This window comes from Anser anser (assembly GCF_964211835.1).
Source record: "Anser anser genome assembly, chromosome: 21".
NCBI classification, from domain to species: Eukaryota; Metazoa; Chordata; class Aves; order Anseriformes; family Anatidae; genus Anser; species Anser anser.
Window position 1 is genome coordinate 1,349,806 of NC_139742.1, and position 17,944 is coordinate 1,367,749.

General features: G+C 64.7%; 1 protein-coding gene across 4 annotated transcripts; it reads right to left on the reverse strand.

The window, feature by feature from the left end:
* Positions 1 to 20: 20 nt before the first annotated feature.
* AJM1 (apical junction component 1 homolog) lies at positions 21 to 17,496 on the reverse strand. Of its 4 annotated transcripts, none has more exons than XM_083807560.1 (3): positions 15,646 to 17,496; positions 5,569 to 5,642; positions 21 to 3,909 (listed from the first exon to the last, which is right to left on the reverse strand). In XM_083807560.1, the coding sequence occupies exon 3, from the start codon at positions 3,845 to 3,847 to the stop codon at positions 590 to 592; it is 3,258 nt and encodes a 1,085-aa protein (XP_083663686.1). In that variant the 5' UTR covers positions 3,848 to 3,909; positions 5,569 to 5,642; positions 15,646 to 17,496; the 3' UTR covers positions 21 to 589. The 4 variants fall into 4 exon arrangements, with proteins under 4 accessions (XP_083663686.1, XP_083663684.1, XP_083663687.1 ...); XM_083807558.1 differs by lacking the exon at positions 15,646 to 17,496 and adding an exon at positions 8,214 to 8,503; XM_083807561.1 differs by lacking the exons at positions 5,569 to 5,642; positions 15,646 to 17,496 and adding an exon at positions 8,214 to 8,503.
* Positions 17,497 to 17,944: the final 448 nt, after the last annotated feature.

Sequence of the window (17,944 nt, forward strand, 5' to 3'; positions counted from 1 at the left end):
CCCCCCCCGGCCGGGTCCGGCCCCGGGCCGCGCCTCACGGGCCCCGTCCCGGCTCCGGCCGCCGCCCCCGGCAGCCCCGCAGAGCCCCGCGGGCCGCCAGCAGCGCCCAGCGGTGCCCCTCGAGCTCTGGGGGCTCCTCCCGGAGCCGCAGCGGGGCCCTGGGACCCCCCCCGGGGACGCGTCCCGCAGCGCCGGGCCGGGTCCCTGGGCGCGGGCAGGGTGCGTGGGGCAGGAGCGGAGGGGCTCCGGCCGCGGCGCCCGGGGGCCTGCAGGGTGCTGCCGGACACCGAGCAGCGGCAGCGGTGCCCGGTGCCCCGTGGCGAGCCCCGGCTCCTTCCTTCCCCCCCCCCCCGCCCCCACCCCGCGGCTGCCCCGGCCCAGCAGCCGGCGGCTCTGGGTGCAGCCCCCCCGCAGGGCGTCCCCAGCCCCCGGCTGCCCCCGGCGCAGCGCCCTGCCCTGCCCTGCCCTGCCCTGGCACCCGCGGGGAGCGATGGGGGTGCCCGTCCCACCGCACCGCCGGGAAAACGCCTGTCTACAGAAGGGGTCAGACGGGGGCTGGGGGGGGGGGAAGATGTTCATCGCGCCGCATTCACATGATGTCGTCCAGGAGGTTGGGGCTGGCCACCCAGTCCAAGGTGCGGGGCTCGGAGGCTGCCATGATCATGCACATGAACTGTTTGCCTGTCCTCTTGTCGATGGGGTAGATGGTGGTGGGGGTGAAGCGCTTGTTGCTCTCCACGAAGTCGCAGAGCTGCTCGTAGACAGCAGGGAACTCGTGCCGCAGGAATACGCCGCGGATGCGCAGCTCTCGCTGGATGTTGATGAAGCAGACCTCCCGCGCCTTGCGGCCCTCCTCGCCCTCCTTGTCGATGTCCGCTGTGCCGGGCGGTGGCGTCAGGATCAAGGTCTCCATGTCCCGCTCCTTCTTCGGGATCTTCTTCTCGGGGCTGGAGGAGGCTAAGGCCACCTTGGCGTATTTCCTGACCGTTGGCACCTGCATCTTCGGAGACGGCCTCTCTGGCACTTTCTGGGCCACGGCCACGGTTACATTCAAGAGGAAACATTCATCAGGGTCATACTGGTTGCCAGTCTCCCGCAGCTCCCGGGCGTAGTCCCCCAGGTTGTCCGAGTAGCTGTCCAGCTCCCGCAGGGACAGGTAGGTGGGGGACATGAGCAGGCTCTCCAGGCCGAACTGGAGGAAGTTCTCAGCCGAGCCCGAGTTGGGGAAGCCCAGGAAGAGCACGCCGCGGCCTCGGGAGAGGTAGCCCACCTTGGCGATGCGCGAGAAGGCCTTGTGCACCTCAGTGTTCTCCCGGCAGAACTGCAGCACGTGGCGGCAGACGCTGCCCACACGCCCATAGACGCAGCTTTCCTTGTGTGTGTCCCAGTCCTCGCGGCGGCAGTGCCGGGAGCAGTAGTATGTGTAGCAGCTGTGGCACGACTTGAAGTAGAGGCAGGCGTTGAACATGGTCTCCGTCCGCCGGCACTTGGCGTTCGAGCACATCATCATGTCGTCCTCCTCCGCGCTCAGGTCGGGCGAGCAGTTCTCCAGCGGCTTCTCAAAGGTGCCGGTGGCTGGCGGGGAGGGCTGGGGGCGTGGGGCACTACCAAAGGAGCTGGGACCCGGTTGCTCCTTTGTAGGCCGGAGCCCCTCAGGCGCTCCAGGAGGGACCTTCCTCCCCTCGCTCCGCCGGGGCGGCCCTGGGGCACTGGTGCTCAGGAGCTTCTTGAGCTGCTCGGCGAGGCTGTCCCTGTCCCCAGCATGGTGGCCCGGTGCCGGCTTGTAGTCGATAACGAGGTCGGTGATGAGCTCGTCCAGCTGCTCCAGACTGCGCTGGCGTGCTGAGCTGCTCTCCTTGGAGACAGGCTGTGGGGCATAGGGCACAGCGTAGGGCGCCTGCTCCCGCCCCGCATCCAGCACATCCCAGCTGGCCGAGCGCCTCTCGCTCCTGCCCAGCCCGTTGGCACGGATGTCGTTGTCAGTGATGGTGATCTCTGGCGTGACGTACCAGGAGCGGCCCAGGGGGCCACGGCTGCCATCGGCATGCACGCGCTCGAGGATGGAGCTCTCTGAGAGGGACAGGGCGGCGTAGCGCTTGGGTGAGCTTGACAGGTTGATCACCACCGGCTGCCGGCGCTCATCGGGGGATAAGGCACGGTGCTGCTCCTGGGCAAGTAGGTTCTCGTAGCTGCGCCCACGCTGCAGGGCGTCCTCCCTGCGTGCTGCAGGTGCCAGGATGTTGTCCCAGGATTTGGAGTAGTGCTGGCTGTCCCGGCCCAGCCGCGGGGGGTTTGTGCTGTAGCTGGCGTGCCAGGAGGACAGCATGGCCTCGCGCCCGGCTGGCTGTGGGGCAAAGCGCGACACCTGCAAGCTCTGGTAAGGCAGCGCGCTCCGCTCGGGGCAGTACCAATCGCCAAAGTGCAAGGGCTGGGTGCTGCGGGGAGGGGGGCATGTCCGTGAAAGCATCTCCCGCTCACGGTACTTCCCGTAGTCCTCAGCGTAGAAGACCCTGGCTGAGGAGCCGAGGGCTGGGTATGTACGGGCATCTTCAGCGTAGACGGTTTTGATGGGGGTGCCACGGGGCGCATAGAAGCGGGGCTCCTCTCCATAGAAGGCATGGGTGGGTGCCTCCTGCACGGGGAAGCCCCGTGCCTCCTCCACATACAACGTCCGGGGTGGCACCGTGTGGACGCCGGCTTTGGCTGGGTCCTCTGCATAAAAGTGCTGCGGGGGGCCATGGCGCCCGGGGTAGGGGTAGCTGGCATAGCCCGAGCTCCGCAGCGGCACAGCGGGGCTGGGGCACCGCACTGGTTCCTCCGCGTAGAAGAACTTGGTGGGGACGCTGGGGGCTGAGAAGGTCATGCAGCCCCTCTCGGGGTACTCCCTAAAGTCCCGTGAGGACGGCACCGGCACCGTCTGGTATGCCAGCGCCCGGGGGTCCGCCTCGTAGTACTCACCAGGGTAGGGCAGGAGCGGGGGCTCCCCACTGTAGGAGTCACTTGGGGTGGGTGTGCGGGACACGGACACCTGCCTGCTCCCTGGCACCGCCAGGCTGCGGGCAGCCCCAGGCGTGCGGGGCCAGCGCGGTGGCTCTGGCCTGCTGTGTGTGGCCCGCAGGCTGCGAGCGGCGTGCACCAGCACCGCCTCATCTGGCTTGATATCCACCCGGCACTTGACGTGGGGGCTGGCGCCCACCTTGGTGCCCAGCCCCTCCTCAAAGCAGTTGCTGCCCACGCAGAGCGGGGAGATGCGGCTGACGCTGCTGCGCTGTGGCTGCAGCTTGATGGGGTGCACCTCATTGGCCAGCGCCCGCAGGGGCACGTGGCTCTCGCGGCGCGGCGAAGGCTCGGTGCGGGACGTCTCCCGCACCACCCGCAGCGCCTCCCGCCCACGCCGGGCTGGCGGTGGTGACGCTGTGACAGCGATGGGCACCGGCGTGAAGGTGGACTTCACCCGTGGCGCACTCTTGGACCGGGCTCGCCTCTTCGGCTCACCCCGGGAAGCTTCCCTGGCTGGCGGGGGGGCCCTGCCACCATAGGGGTCTGGCTTCGGGGGCGCGCGCCTGCCTGGCAGCCCCGGCGCAGGCTCGGGAGTGCCGGGATGTGGGCAGGGGCGCTCCATGGCCGGGGGGGTGCCCAGCTGCTCGTCCAGCGACTCGAGGAAGTCAAAGCTCCTGCAGTGACGTTTGTTGAAGGGCTGCGGCTCGCGGGGCAGGGAGGAGGACATGGAGGCATCACATCGTGGCAGGGGCTGGCGGACGATCGAATCCCCGGGGGCTGTGGAGGCCACCTTTATGTCTTGGTACACCGTAGACACCAGGATGTCAGGTGGGTCCGTTCGTGTCATCTTAAAAGTGACACTTCTATCGCCAGTCCCCTTCAGATGGCCTCAGAGGAAGGCAGCTGGCCCTGCAAGAGAACAGACAAGGTCCCTAAATCCTGGCGAGGATCTCAGGGGCCACGACAGCTTGGGATAAAGCCCCACAGCCCTTGGCTCAGGGGAATTTCAGCCACCTCTTCAGAGCTGGGAGATCAGGGGTGTCTCAGCCTCCGCTGCTGCTTTTAGAAGGCTGCTCCCAGCTGGGGGGAGAAGCAGAAAAACGCCAGTTGGAGATGTTCGCAATCCGGAGTACAAATAAAGGACCAAATGCCATAGCACCTGCAGGTGCACCTGGGAAGAAAGAGCTGCGTGGCACTGCTGTGCCAGCTCGCCGTAGGGAGAGGAGGCCGCTGACCTCCCTGCCCCAGCTTTTGGGGCCAGGGCGCAGGACATGGGGACCATCTTGCAGCATCACAAGGAAGCTCAGAACAGGGGTTGGGGGACTCAGTAAGGGGAGGGTCTGTAGCATATGGGAAATGTGTGCCCGGCATCCCACCGTGACCAGCCAAGCAGCCAGGGGGGTGTCCCAGGACTGCGCACCCTTGTCCCAGCACACGATGCACCCAATCCCAGCAGTGCGGGCAGCACAGCCCAGCCAGCAGCATTGCTCAGGGACAGGCACTGTGAGCACTCACCACACCCTCTGCCACTTCCCCACCAGCCACGGCTCGGAGCACCCCTGGGCTACCTGTGCTCCTGAGACTCCTGCCAATAATCCAGCTCCGGAGGGGCTGTGCTCGCTCAGCGCCCTCCAGCTTTGTCCTCTCCCATGTCCCAGGCTGTCCTGCACCAAGTCACGTCTCTGCTGGTGGGACAGGGGCTGTAGCTCCTGCGTCTACACAGGACACAGGATCCGGTGCACACCAGGCACCTGCACAGTGCCCACAGTGCTGTGGGATGATGCTCCCAGCTGGGGGGGCAGAGTCCCCCGCCACACATGTGATGAGGAGGCACACCAGCATGATCCTGGCACCCCCAAAGTGACCAGGGAAGAAGACAAGGTCCCAGAGGATCTGGTGGGTTTTGCAGTGGTGTTCATTGAAAGACCATTGAAAAATGTCTGCAGACTGTAACTGGCACCAAGTGCGCTTACAGCCAGCTTTGCCCACAGTGGGGACACCCAACCGTCTTTAACACTCAAACCTTTTTTGGCCACCTGGCCAGGAGGCACGGAAGCACACGTGTGTGCGAGCAGCTCCAGGAAACAACAAAGGTGCATGGTAAAGGCCATCAAAATGCGTTTTGCTTTGAACAGAAGCAGAGGACCACAGGGAATGTATTTCAGGGAGAAAAGGAACAGACTTTATTTGTCAAGAAGCAGTATCAACTACGCAGAGATGTGGCAGAGGCCTTGGCTCCCTTGTAGCCTTCGTTTCCCACCTGGATAACCCCCTGTCTTGTCCTGAAGCTGGGGGGGGACACGGATGCTAGGCAAGGGGTGAAGCTGGGGGGGGGTTGGGGGAGAAGGCAGCAGGGGACATGTCCCTGGGGGGAATGGGGAGCCCAGTGGCCAGGGAGAGATGGAGGCCGGTCTGGAAAAGGCCAGGAGGTGCCTTTGGGAGGGCCCATGGCCACAGGGCACAGGGAAGCAGCTGTGGTGATGCCAGCGGTGGCACTGGGGAGCCCATCCCCATGGCGTCGGGGCAGCTCACGGGCAGGGAATCGTGGCCTGCGGGCCAGGGTCCTACCTGGTCCGGCCGCAGCAGGGATGGGGTGGGTGGGCTGAGCTGGCCGAGGGCCCCGTGGTGGCTCCATCCCAGCACTGCAAAATAAAAGAGGCACGTGAGGGTCCCGGGAACCCCGGCCACGAGGGCGGGCAGCTGCTGGGGCTGTGGGGCAGAGGGGGCAGTGAGGTGGGTCCTTCAACCACAGCCAGCCCCAGCCCCGTTGAGCCACTGCGTGCTCCCCCGCGCCCCGGGGCCACGGGCACTGCATTACACAGCGGGGCACGTGTGGGGGGGGGCACGTGTTACACCTGCTCCGGTTACACCGCAGGGGCACGTCCCCCCCCCGCCCGCCCCAGCAGCATCCCCCGCCTGCAGAGCCGCGTGAGGCCGTGCTGGTGGGGGAACCCGGGGACAGCAGCGGTGCTGGCATCCCCAGTGCCGCGGGCCCGGGGTTGCTATGGTTTCCCCGAATTATTCCTCCTCTGCGAGGATAGCGTGGGTGCGTGGGGAGGCTGGTGGGGCGGCTGCGCACTGGGGGGCCAGGGGGAGCCAGGGCTTTGCAGCATCGCACGGGGAGCACCTGCAGCTTTGCGTGCTGGGGTCAGAGATGGGATGGTGCTGCTGAGGCCACCTGTGGCAGGGACAGACACCGGTGTCACACAGGCCACTCTGCTCAGGTGGCGCTCAGCAGGGCCCCTGAGGAGGGGGCTGAGCCATGGGGTCAGCCAGGGTGGCAGCGGGGGACTGTCCAGGCACCAAGTGCCTAGGGGTGAGCAGGGGCACTGCCGTCCTCCCACATCCTGCATATCCCCAGCACCACTGCCCTCGGGGAGCTCCCAAAGCGGGATCGCTCCCCACATGTGGCATGAGTGGGTGGTGCAGGGGCTGTGCAGTGCCAGTGTCAGTGCCCACCGCACTGCCTGGGCACCACAAGTGCTGCTGCTCCCTGCTTGCGTCCTTCCCCGTGCCCACAGAGAGCGTGCTGCTGGTGGGCACAGCACTGAGCACTGCCACACACTGCACCGCACACGCTGCCAGTGCGTGCTCTGTGCGTGCTGTCTGGGCATTGCCCCACACCCGGCCTGCAGCCGTCACTCTGAGCATGCAGAGGTGCGCTGCATGGGTGCCCTGTTCGGGGTACACGGCCAGCACGCCCCCTGCCTGTGCTGCAAGCAAGCTGCCTCCACGTGCACTGCACCGAGCACCCTCCCGCTGCACCACCGCACACAGCGCAAGCACGCTGCTGGCGCACGCTGCGCTGCACTGAGCTCACTGCCTGTGCACGGCCCTGTGGCTGCTGCCAGCACGCTGGCAGCATCCACGGCCTTAGGTGCAGTGTGTGTGTGCACGCATCACAGCGTGACCCAGGAACCCTGTGCACTGCAAGTACAGGGCTTGTGCAAACCATGCTGGACACACCACCAGTGTGCTGCCTCCTGCGCACGCTGCGCCGTATGCACTGAGCGCAGCCCAGGCCTGTGCACTCCGTGCACGCAGCAGGAGGGTGCTGACGGCCAGTGCTGCCTGCACACGCTGCCCTGGGCATTGCCAGTGCACAGGTTCCCCAGTGAGGGAACCCACCGCCCCCGGCCCCCATGAACATGTCAAATACACAGTGCTCTCTGCCCCCCCCCCCATTGCCCTGGGCCCCTGTCCCCAGCTCCTGTGCCCAGGGCACCCCCCACAGCCCCACAGCCCCTGCCTGGAACCCGTAGCTCCCTGCCCCAGCACCCATGGGTGCCCCTGCACTCCCTGCCCCACCTACACGGCCGGGAGGGGGGGGGGGGGGTCGCCCTGCTGGAGCGTGGGGACCCGGCCCCAGTGCAGGGCCGTGCCCCAAGCCTCAGCTCTGGCATTTGGACATGGGGTGGGTGGCACCTGCAGGGCAGGGGCAGGGACCCCTCCGGCCACCCCGATGTCCCCCGCCTGCCCGGCCCCCAGACCCGGCCCCGTTTCCTCTTGCAGGGGAGGGTGCTGGGGGCTCCCACCCTTGGGGGGGCACCCGCAGATGGGCATGGCCGAGGGAGCCGGGAGCGTGGGGGCGTCGGGCGCTAGGGCCGGGAGGCATCGCCGGGCCCGGTGTCCCCCCGCTGCCGCTGTCACCCGCGCGGCTTCCAGGGCCCGGGCCAGGGGCCGGGGTGGCTGCGTGGGGCGGGCGCCCCGGCGGGGCTGCGGGACGCGGCCGGGAGGCTCCGGGGCTGCCCCGGGCGCTGCCGCCGCCGCTCCCCGGCGGCCCCAGGGCGGTGGCCCCGGGCACCCCCGCGCTGCGCTCCGGCATCCGGGCGGCTCCGGGCCCGCTGGGCCGCGCGGGGCGCGGAGCTCGGCCCAGGGCGAGCTGGGCCGGCCGGGCACTGCCGCGGGGTGGGGTGGGGGCACGGGGATGGGATGCGATGGGGCGGGATGCCCCGGGGGGACGGGATGCGGATGGGGACGGGGCTGTCCTGGAAGGGGGCTGGAGATGCGATGGGATGAGGATGGCGGGGGGGGGGCCGGGCGGCGCTGGCCCGGAGGGGACGGGGGATGGAACGGGGATGTGGGGCACGGGGGAAGTGTGGGGGGATGCGATGGGATGCGATGGGATGGGATGGACCGAGGGGGGCCGCAAGGAGACGGTCCCGGGGGTGCTGAAGGCCCCGACCCCCCCCCCCGCTCTGTCCCCTCTTTACCTGCTCCGCACCCGCGGCCTCGGCGGCCCCCCCGCTGCATCCCCACCGCCGCGCTACGCTCGGCCCGCCGCCGCCCTGGTGGCCACGGTCCGGCCCAGCTCCGCCCGATACGGCACGGCACGGCACGGCACGGCACGGCACGGCACGGCACGGCACGGCGCTCCGCCGCGGCCGCCCGGCTCCGCCGCTTGTTTTCCCATAAATACGGCAGGCGGAGTTACCGGCCGGGGCCGGGCCGGGCCGGACAGGGGCCACCCCCCGGTACCGCCTCCCCGCCCCCCGCCCGGCCCCGGTTCGGTTCGGTTCGGTTCGGCCCATCCCCATCCCCATCCCCATCCCCATCCCCATCCCCATCCCCATCCCCATCCCATCCCCATCCCCATCTACCCCATCCCATCCCCATCCCATCCCCATCCCCATCCCCATCCCCATCCCCATCCCATCCCCATCCCCATCTACCCCATCCCATCCCCATCCCCATCTACCCCATCCCATCCCCATCCCCATCCCCATCCCATCCCATCCCCATCCCCATCGCACTCCGGGCCCCCCGCCCGCCGTGCGGCGGCCCCATTTTCCCCGGCGCGACGGGGCTGCCTCCGCCCGGAGCCCCGGGGGGGGGCACTCAGGTGACACAACGGCAGCGCCGAGACGGGCGGCACCGTGCCCGAGGGCTGCCAGCGCACGACGGCCGCAGCGGGCGGGCCCTGCCTCAGTTTCCCCACTTCCCCCGCCGGCGGCACGCCCTGGCCAGCGGCCCTGGCGCTGGGGACCCGCCGGGGCGGCCTGGGGGTCGCAGGCAGCTCCGAGCTGCAGGCCCACGTCTCTGCGCAGCGGCTGCCTTAATGGGATTTGCTGCATTTCAAAATCCTCCCCGGCAAAGATCCTTCCCCCCTCCGCTGCGGCACCGCAAGCATCCCCCTGTACTGTCGCGTGTGTGCACGGAGCAGAGGAGCGCTGGAGTCACTGCCGTGCCAGCAGCACGCCTGCACACCCGTGTGCACGCACACACGCATGCACACGCACACGTTGGGTGCGCTCGGAGCGGGAGCGCCGTGGGCTGCTGTGGCGCGATGCCCGCTGCGGGGAGCAGCGCCGGGCACGGGCAGCGCCGCTGGCTGAGTGCTCGCAGTCGTGCTCAGGTCTGGAAACCGACTCACGGTGACCCGGTGCAGATGTCCTTACGCGTGGCCTCCGGGACTGTGGTGGTGGTGCACAGGGATGGACAGATGGACACACGGTCCCCTTGCCTTCCCCCACTGCTGCCGAGCGCCCAGGGGCAGGGCGGGGGGTCCGGGGATGCACCTGCTGGCTGTACCCAGCACCTGTCTGTGCTGGTGCTGGCATTGCTGTGACTCCCTGCAGAAATGTGCCACGGGCATCTGTTAGGCACTTTGCCCCCAAATGCCCCTGTGCTCCCAGGGGTGCTGTGGGGACAGCTGAGAGGGCTGAGCCCCAGGAATTCGTTGCACAGCTGAGCGGGGCACAACGGCTGCAGGTGCTGCAAGGGGCAGCTCTTGTGAGCTGCACAGGTGAGCGAAGCCCGTTCTCGACGCAGGGCATTGGGGCCCGGGGCCCTGTCACTCCCCCTCAGCGCTTCCATTTTCCTCCCTGCGGGACGCAGCGCTCGTTTCGGCTGCTCCCGCTGCCCCTTGCTCCCAGCCCTGCGGCCCCCGCGGCCCCCGCTGCGCTGCTCCATCTGCTCCCCACCTGCCGCCAGCCCTGCGCCAGCCAGCCCCATGCCTGAGCTGAGCCCTGACGGGGCTCGCCGCACCGCCACTGCTGCACGTGGGTGCCAGGGCCAGGCCAGCTCGCAGCTCGGGGCAGGGGGGGGGGTGTTGCTCAGCACCCCACACAGCCACAGGGATGGGCGTAAATCTGCAGCTGCAAAGGGAGGGCAGGACAAGCAAGGCAGCGCTGGCTGGGAGCCAGCCAGAAAGCAACGGGGTAAAATCCAGGAAAATCACCCAAAAGATGCGGGAGACCAAATCCTGTGGGGAACACACAGAGTCCTGATGCAGGGGATGCTGCTGCCAGGCAGGTGCTGAGATGCCTGCGCCAAGGGCACAGGGTCTGCGTCCCCTGCAGTGCCACCTCTGTCCCTGCAGCTGTGGATTTGGGTGACACCTGCAAGGGCCAGGGTGGGTGGGAGTCCGCAGTGGCTGTCACCTGTTCAGAGCCCCAGCCCCACACTTTAGGGCCGTCACAGAGCCTCAGCTGCCCAAGGGCAATGGGGCTCAGTGGCGGTGAGCAGGCTGGACTGTGTCCCCATGCGCCCTGTGGTGAGGGGCAGTGGGACCGTCTCCTCCCCCCGTGTGGCTGCTGGTTTTGGTTGGGAAGTGCTGGGGGCTGTGAGCAGCTGTGCCCTTGGCCGCCTCAGGCAGGACCAACCTCGGCTTTGGGGTTGGGGGGCTCACCCCCAACCTGTGCAGCCTGTGGGGAAGGGGGCATCACACCAGGCCTCCCCAGGGACCAGTCCCCACTGATGCAAAGCCCATAGGGCTGGTCCCTGCTGTCCCCCCCCCTCTCCCACAGTGCTGTGGGATATAGGGTGCCTGGAGACATTTCTTCTATTTCCAGCCTCCCTGAACCGTCCCATTTAGCTTGACTCTGTGCTGAGGGAGCTGCTGCTTGCAGGGGTCAATCCCCACTGCCCCGCAGTGTGCCGGACCCCTCCAGCCTCCACCTGCACCTGCGGGTTCATCGAGATGTCCCCGAGCTGAGAGTGCCACCAGGGCATCCCACCATGCATGGGGACAGCTGCCCCAGCCTGCTGTGCTGGAGCCGTGGGACAGCGTGGGGAGCTGGGAACGCGGGAGGGGGCAGCTGTGGGGACAGACAGGCAGCACCCATGGGTCACCTGCCAGCCCTGGGAGCCACCCATCCCACCGGGGCTGCCGCAGAGCCGGGCATCTCCTCGCTGCCATCCTGCTGGCCCCGGTGCTGGGATCCCCGAGTCCCGCCACACCCCCAGCTCCCCTGCTCATTTTCATCAGTGCCTTCCTCTGACCGGCACAGCCCCGCAGGTGGCAAGGGAGTGGCTGCAAAAACAGGGTGACCTGGCAGAGGCAGCCCCATCTCTGGGCGGCAAGAAATGGAAAAATCTCAGAGGTTTTGGGCTTGGCTGGATTCACAAGCTGCTGCCTGGCCCCAAGCCCAGCTCCCTCCTGACTTGGGCTAGAGATGCGATACCCAGCTCGCTCAGGGCAGCACCTGCCACGGCAACAGCCCCCGAGGCCCCTTGGTGCTGAGCACCACAGCTTGGGGCAGGAGCTGGAGCACCAAGCGGGTGCCCCGAGACGCTGACCCAGGGGGGAAGCGGGTGAGCGGTGCAGGACAGCCCTCCGATCTCCTGCTGGGACGGGGGCTCTCCGGGTCCCAGCCTCCGGCACTGACTGACACGATGGAAGGGGGGACACAGGCCTCGAGCGTGGACATGGGAGAGGACAGCTCTGGCCATGCCAGTGCTGGGCAACGTCACAGCTGGGCCCTTCCTGGGCATTTGCAAAATGCTGTTGTATTCTACCAGGAGGGCCCAAGACTCACCGAGGAAGCGAGCACAGGCAGCGAGGGAGCATCCTGCAGCAAGGGGGCTTTCCCAGGAGCCCCCTGGCATCAGGCTGGCAGCGGGACTGGGGCACTGGGTGTGCTGGAGCCAGGGGAGCCCAGCACGGCCAGGTCTGGGGGAGCAAAGGGAGCTGGCACTGCAGCGAGGCTCAGAAAGAAATGGGAAAAAAAAATCATTTGAAAGGAATTAAACGTAGAAGTGGCTTCCATCTCTGTCTTGAGCACTGGCAAGACAGTGCATGCCCACCAGCACGGATGCACCTTGGGCTGAAGCTGCCGACCCACCAGTCGTGATGGACCGGGCGGCCAGGCCAGTGCAGGTCACAGCCCGGGATCTGCTCAGCGGGATGGGACAGGCTGGCAGAAGCTACGTGGTCAGCAGGTCCCCAAAACGCCCAGCCTGGGGAGATCAGGGCCAAGCCTCCCTCCTGCAGGCTGCCCTTGCAAGCCCAGGGAACAAGGCAGGTGAATCCCACCCTGTGGGTGTTTGGGGCTGCCCGGGACAGCGTGTGGGCAACGTGGCAGATCCCCACATCACCCGTACTGGCAGCTCTGATATTCCCATGAGTGGTGCCAGGAAGGGCCGCGCAGCCCCAACAGCATGGCTGCACAACGAGAGGACGCGAGCAGCCCCTGCGTGGGCCGAGCAGCTCCGCGCGGGGACCGCAATTGGAAACGACAGCGCTGCGTAGGCAGCCGCGAGCCTGGCCCCGGGGACACCGGTGAGATGGAGCCTGGCGTCAGGGCGATTGTGCTCACAGGGTGATCGGTGAGAAACGGGGCCTGGGCATGGCTCCAACCAAGCACGAGCGGCTCCAGCGAGGCAGGCGTGGAGACGGTTTCTGGGTCACGGCAGAGGGGTACTCGCCCTCCCAAACACGGCAGAAGCATCCGCGCAACCCCAGCGCACAGCCTGTGGGGCCGGGTCAGGTTTCTGTACTGAGCATTCGGAGGTGATGCAGGGCCCGTGCTGTAGCCAGGACACCTGGTATGGACCAGCCTGGGACTTGCCTCGCACTTGCCAACACCGCCACCGCTTTATTTATTTTAGCAAATCCGTTCCCTGATCCCCCTGAAGCCCACGGCCGTGGCACCAGCACAGCTGGGGCTGGGTAAGGCCGGCAGCTTAGACCCCGCTGCCGGGCGCTTTTCGGAGATTGGTCAAAGAGAACATATTTACTCCAAGGCTCTGTTCAGCTCTTGCTGGTTCTCTGCAACTTTCGGGGCTTGTGTTTCTCCAAGGGTTTCTCCAAGTCACTGAACGTGACCCCAGGACCCGGAGAACGCACGTGTGACCACAAGAGCTGCCCGCAGTGCTCAGGTGCCCCAGAGCTGGCAAGACCGGTGGCGGCTGCCGGTCCCTGGCTCTGTGTGATCCCGGGCCGCTCGCTGTCCGTGGGGGCTGCCGCCACTGCAGCGGCGCCCAGCAGAGTGAGGGCTCCAGCACCAGGGCAACAGCGTGGGGATAGGGCCTGCAGCACCCCCTGCCACAGCCACCCCATGGGAAATGGAGCGATGGGCATCCAGTGCTGTGCCCCTGTGGGCCCAGGGGGTCTGGGGGCCTGTGTGTGATTCACGCATGGTACCGGGAGGGTGCCAGGGATGCTGTGCACTGCTCTTCTCCCTCCCACGCTGCTGAATTTACAGCAGGGATTAATATTTGATACCTTCCCTTTGCTCCAAGCTCATTTTTCCCGTCACCATCCTCGCTGTGTGGCCAGCCAAGCAGGGCAACGCGTTGCAGCCCGCTGGGGACCGCAGCAGCCTCAGTGGGGCCAACACAGCTTGGGGCTGGCAGCCTTCATGTCCCCTGCCCCATCCACGGGTGGGGGGTGAGGGGGAGAGGGGCACAGGCAGGCTTGGGGGAATAGGGCTCCATGTTTGCTCACACCCCCTGGCAAGGGGCACAGGGAAGGCTCTCTGTTCACCACCTCTCTGCAGGCATCACCACCACAGGCTGCCGGGAAATCCCATTTCCATGGCAATGTGGGGATACCCTGGCCGGGATGGGACCCCTGCCCACTGCCCTGCCTGCCTGGCCCCTCGCTGATGCTCACCGGGCCCTGCGCCTCCCGCCTGGGGGTGACGCTTGAGTAAGGAGCAGCCAAGCCCCCCTGGAGCAGCACAGAGCTGGGAGCTGTTGGGCCTGGGCTGGCTGTGGTGGGGCTCTCCCCTCCTCCAGCCTCTCTCCTCTTCCCATCGTCTCCCTTCCCTAGCTGACACAAGGGAGAAGCCAGTCCTGCTGCCTGCCTCGGGGTCTAGGGAGGGAGCTGGGGCCTGCCTTGCAGCCCGGCTGGGTGCCCTCAGCCCTGCAGGCAAGGAGTTCGGTGCGGCCCCAGCAGGCGGTGGGAGCTGGGTCCCGGCTGAGCGGGCAGCGGCAGCGCACCCAGGGCCTGGCTCCAGCCCGCCCAAGTGCCACATGCCAGCATCGGCTGCTCGTTATCCCCCCGAGACATCAGCTGCCCACCAGCCTCCGCTGTGATGCGTGAACCAACCCCTCGTGCTGGGCTGTTGTCCCCTAAACCGGGCAGTGCTCAAGGCAGCAAGCCCCCTGTCCTGCCCCTCTCGCTGGAACTGTTTTCTGCTGACAGTACAAGGGGTGTTTCTCCTACCAGCTCCAGGGAGAAGCCTGCTCTTTTCCCAGCCGGCTGGCTCCTTCCTGCTGCCAGCCTGCACATGCCAGCACAGTCTCCGTCTGCATCTGCCTCCCAGGCCAAACCTCACGCGCAGGCAGAGCTCCCGTGCCGACACGCTGCCCACCCGCACATGCCCGCCTGGAGCAGGACAAGGGCACGGCGTGGCCGCGGACCAGGAAGGTGGAACTGGGGAGAGCGGCACCTTGCAGGTCATCCTGGCCACCTGGAAACACGACAGCCTCCTCCTCCCAGCTCACCTACGCTGCAAGAGAAAGCCACGCTGCCAGCCTCCCCTCCTTGTTCCCGATGTCAGCCAGAGCCGGGCAGTACTGGGAGATAACGACACGTTCATGGGTTTTGCAGGCTGGGTTGCGGCCCCACACAGCATCCTTCATCCAGTTCTGAGCACAGCACACGTGCAGACAAATAACACCTCCTGATTCAACCCGTAACGTCCTGGCTTCCTGCAGGCTGCTCCGCGCCTGAACCTTTGCCAACTACTCCACATCTCCTCCCTTGGCCAAGGTCTGCCCAGGCCCGTAGGGCCCGTGGGGCTCAGGCACAACAGCTCTCTCAAGGCACCAGGGGATTGTTTCCCTTTGCTCAGCGACCTCTCTGGAAAGTGGCTGAAGGACAGGTCTGGATACTCACTGTGAGCCATCCTAGGGCCAAGCACATGTTGGAAGCCTGAGATGCTGAAGGCTTGTTTTGGAGGCAAAACCACAAGTTAAAAAGGCTCCACCACTTGTCCTGGTATCTTTAAGCACCAGACTGAGCCAACTCTGGATTAATTACATTATGCCATGATGAAGGCTGTTGCTAGGTTACAGCAACTGGTCCCTAAGCCCATCCTACTGCAGGATTTCCCCAGAATCACTCATTTGCGAGCTCAGGGGCATCCCAGAAGCAGGCAAGAACTGGGATCTCACAAGGAGCAGGGCCCTCAACTGCAGGGAAGCCGCAGACAGCACGTCCATCGCTCATCTTGTCCCCGGCCCAGCCACCTGCCTGCCCTGTCCTGCACCGGCTCCTGTCACAGTCCAGCTGTTTGCCCGGCCCCGCAGCACCTCCAGGAGCCTGCACGGCTCTCTGCAGAGCAGGCTTCCTCAAAAGGCACCTGCAAGTTCCCACATCCATTTTGCATCCTGCTAATACCTGAGCTTCAATAACCTAACATAAAAATGTTCCCACCCGAGGCCTTGGCAAGCCAAGGGAAAACATGCTCTGACCTTACGGGAGCAGCAGAAGTAGGGTGAATCTGAATCCCCCGAAGTGCAGGATCATTGCACTCCTTGCATTTGGCCCGTCATAAATCACAGGGAACGATGAAGACCCAGTACACCAGTCAGCCAGCTGCTAGCTGTGAGTCCGCCGCAAGAAACAGCTGTGAATAAAGCCAGCACCATCCCAGGATGCAGCAGGAGATGCATTATATGGGAAACATTAAGTACAAGCCCTGGCACGACCTCATCTGGACTGGCACAGCCTCAGAAAGATGAACTCAGAGTGGAGCTGGTGCCAAGGACGGCCGCTAGAACAGCCAGGGGACAGCTTGTGCGGCAGAAGAGAGGCAGAGCAGGGATGAGGCAGAGCAGGGATACGAGCCCTGTCCGCACAGGACTGAGGAGGTGGAGCAGTATTTAAACAACAGTGCTGGCAAAAGAACAAATAAGCAGAAATTGGCCAGGAATAAAATTGGATGGCAATTATCAGACAGCTCCTAAACCTCAAGGCAGAAGACTGACGTACAGCTTCCTGCATGGATGCTGGAAACTGAGCTGTTTTGGAGATGGCTGGCACTGCCAGGACCAGTCCGTCTGTCCTGGTGGTAATCTTCTACCTGGTGTTTGACAAAGGGATGGAGGAAGGCACAGGCTGGGTATGGAGAAACCTGCTCCTTTCAGCACAGACTGTGCCACGCAGGGCTGGGTACACGGCTCGGCAGCAGCGATAAGCAGCTTGATTCACTTGCAGGGATGAGTTTTGTGACTAACACAGATTAACACGAGCAAGAGCTTTAGCAAGCAGGGATGGCCACCTGTTCTAAGGAGACTTGGGCCATCAGAAGGATGCTGCGAACATGCTGCCCTTGCACTAGATGAATCTGCAAGGAGACGATGTACAGCCACAGAGGAGTCAGACAGCTTGAGGCCATTCAGGTGCAGGTGAGCTAGAAGGTCCTGCCCAAACCGGCTCCCAGCTGGGGAGCCATGGTGAAGTCTGCACACAAGGCACACTGCAAAGCCTGCAGAGATCAGAACATCGGCCTGCTCTCAGAGTACGACTTCATTTGTGTCTTGCCACAACAGCTGCATCAAGTCATATGCCAGAGACTGCCAACAGTGATGGGAACTGCTAACCGTAACATAATTTTACCATTCCAAGGATGGGGATAGCAAGGAACCCTCCCCAAAACAAATGCTGGGCACATAGCTCCCATTCACATCTCGGGTTAGCAGCACAGCACCAGCTATCCCAGGTAACCATAACCCTGCTCACAAAGCAGATGTCCAGACTCCCCCAGATGCCAGGTAAATGCCAAGTCCCCTCTCCTCCTGGGCCTGTGAGGCAGCCCAATGCTCGATGCTTCAAGCAAATGGAGGCTGCAGGTGTGACTTAGCAGCTGAGTGATCCTGGCTGGGAAGATACAGGGGGTGGGAACAGGACCTTGCAGTTACCTCTCATGACTTATCATGGATGGTTTGGCTTCAGATGGGCGCAGTGGAAGCCGAGATTTAACTGTACCATGTCAGAGCACCCCAGGGGATCTCAGTCCCACAGCAGTATGGAGGCAGGGGAGCAGGCAGTGCAGCTTTCAGACGTGTGCCTCCAGTAGTAGCCCTCGAGGCCAGGGCTGCCCTTGCTGTACTCGAGAACCAGGCTCTTTAAACCGTCAGACTACACAAATTTGCACTTCTCCCTCCTGCTGCTCTCTACCAAATGAGACTTTATACAACATGCAGCTCTGGCCAGAGTTAACCGTAAGAAATTGCAGCTCCTCAGCCTTAAGGTCTTGATTTTTTTTGGATGACTGATAAGCCCAAACGGATAAAAACATACACCGGTAACTCTAGAGATACTCACAGGATCTATTTATATCAATGTGATCCTGCAGAAGCTTCCCCACAGTGACAGGCACGTACACATACTTCTTATATTTAGCTTATTTGAAAGACTGGGCATGGGTGAGCCCAACTCAGACAAGGTCTATTTCTTTCTCACCTCAATCACGCTTATCAGCGCTGGATTACACCTTACTCTGTAGCTTTAACTAGTTCAGCATTGCCTGGAAAAGGGATAAATCTAAGTCTAAAAAATGCCTTTTTGCTGCTATTCTTCTCCACCCTCCCACTTTACCCACTGGATAGGATTTCTCTGGCCTTGCCGTCAAAGCCAAAATATGCCACATGCCCTCCTGGCTCTCTAGTGTAAGTAAAGAGAGCTCCCACATCTGCTTCTCCTAAAGGAGAATTTTGGATCACAGTGACTCATCTTTGCTTGTTTTTGTCTCAGTTCCTTGTGCTGACA

Coding starts and splice junctions, on each gene's coding strand:
- AJM1 (XM_083807560.1), bottom strand. CDS start 3,847: ATGACACGAACGGACCCACCTGACATCCTGGTGTCTACGGTGTACCAA.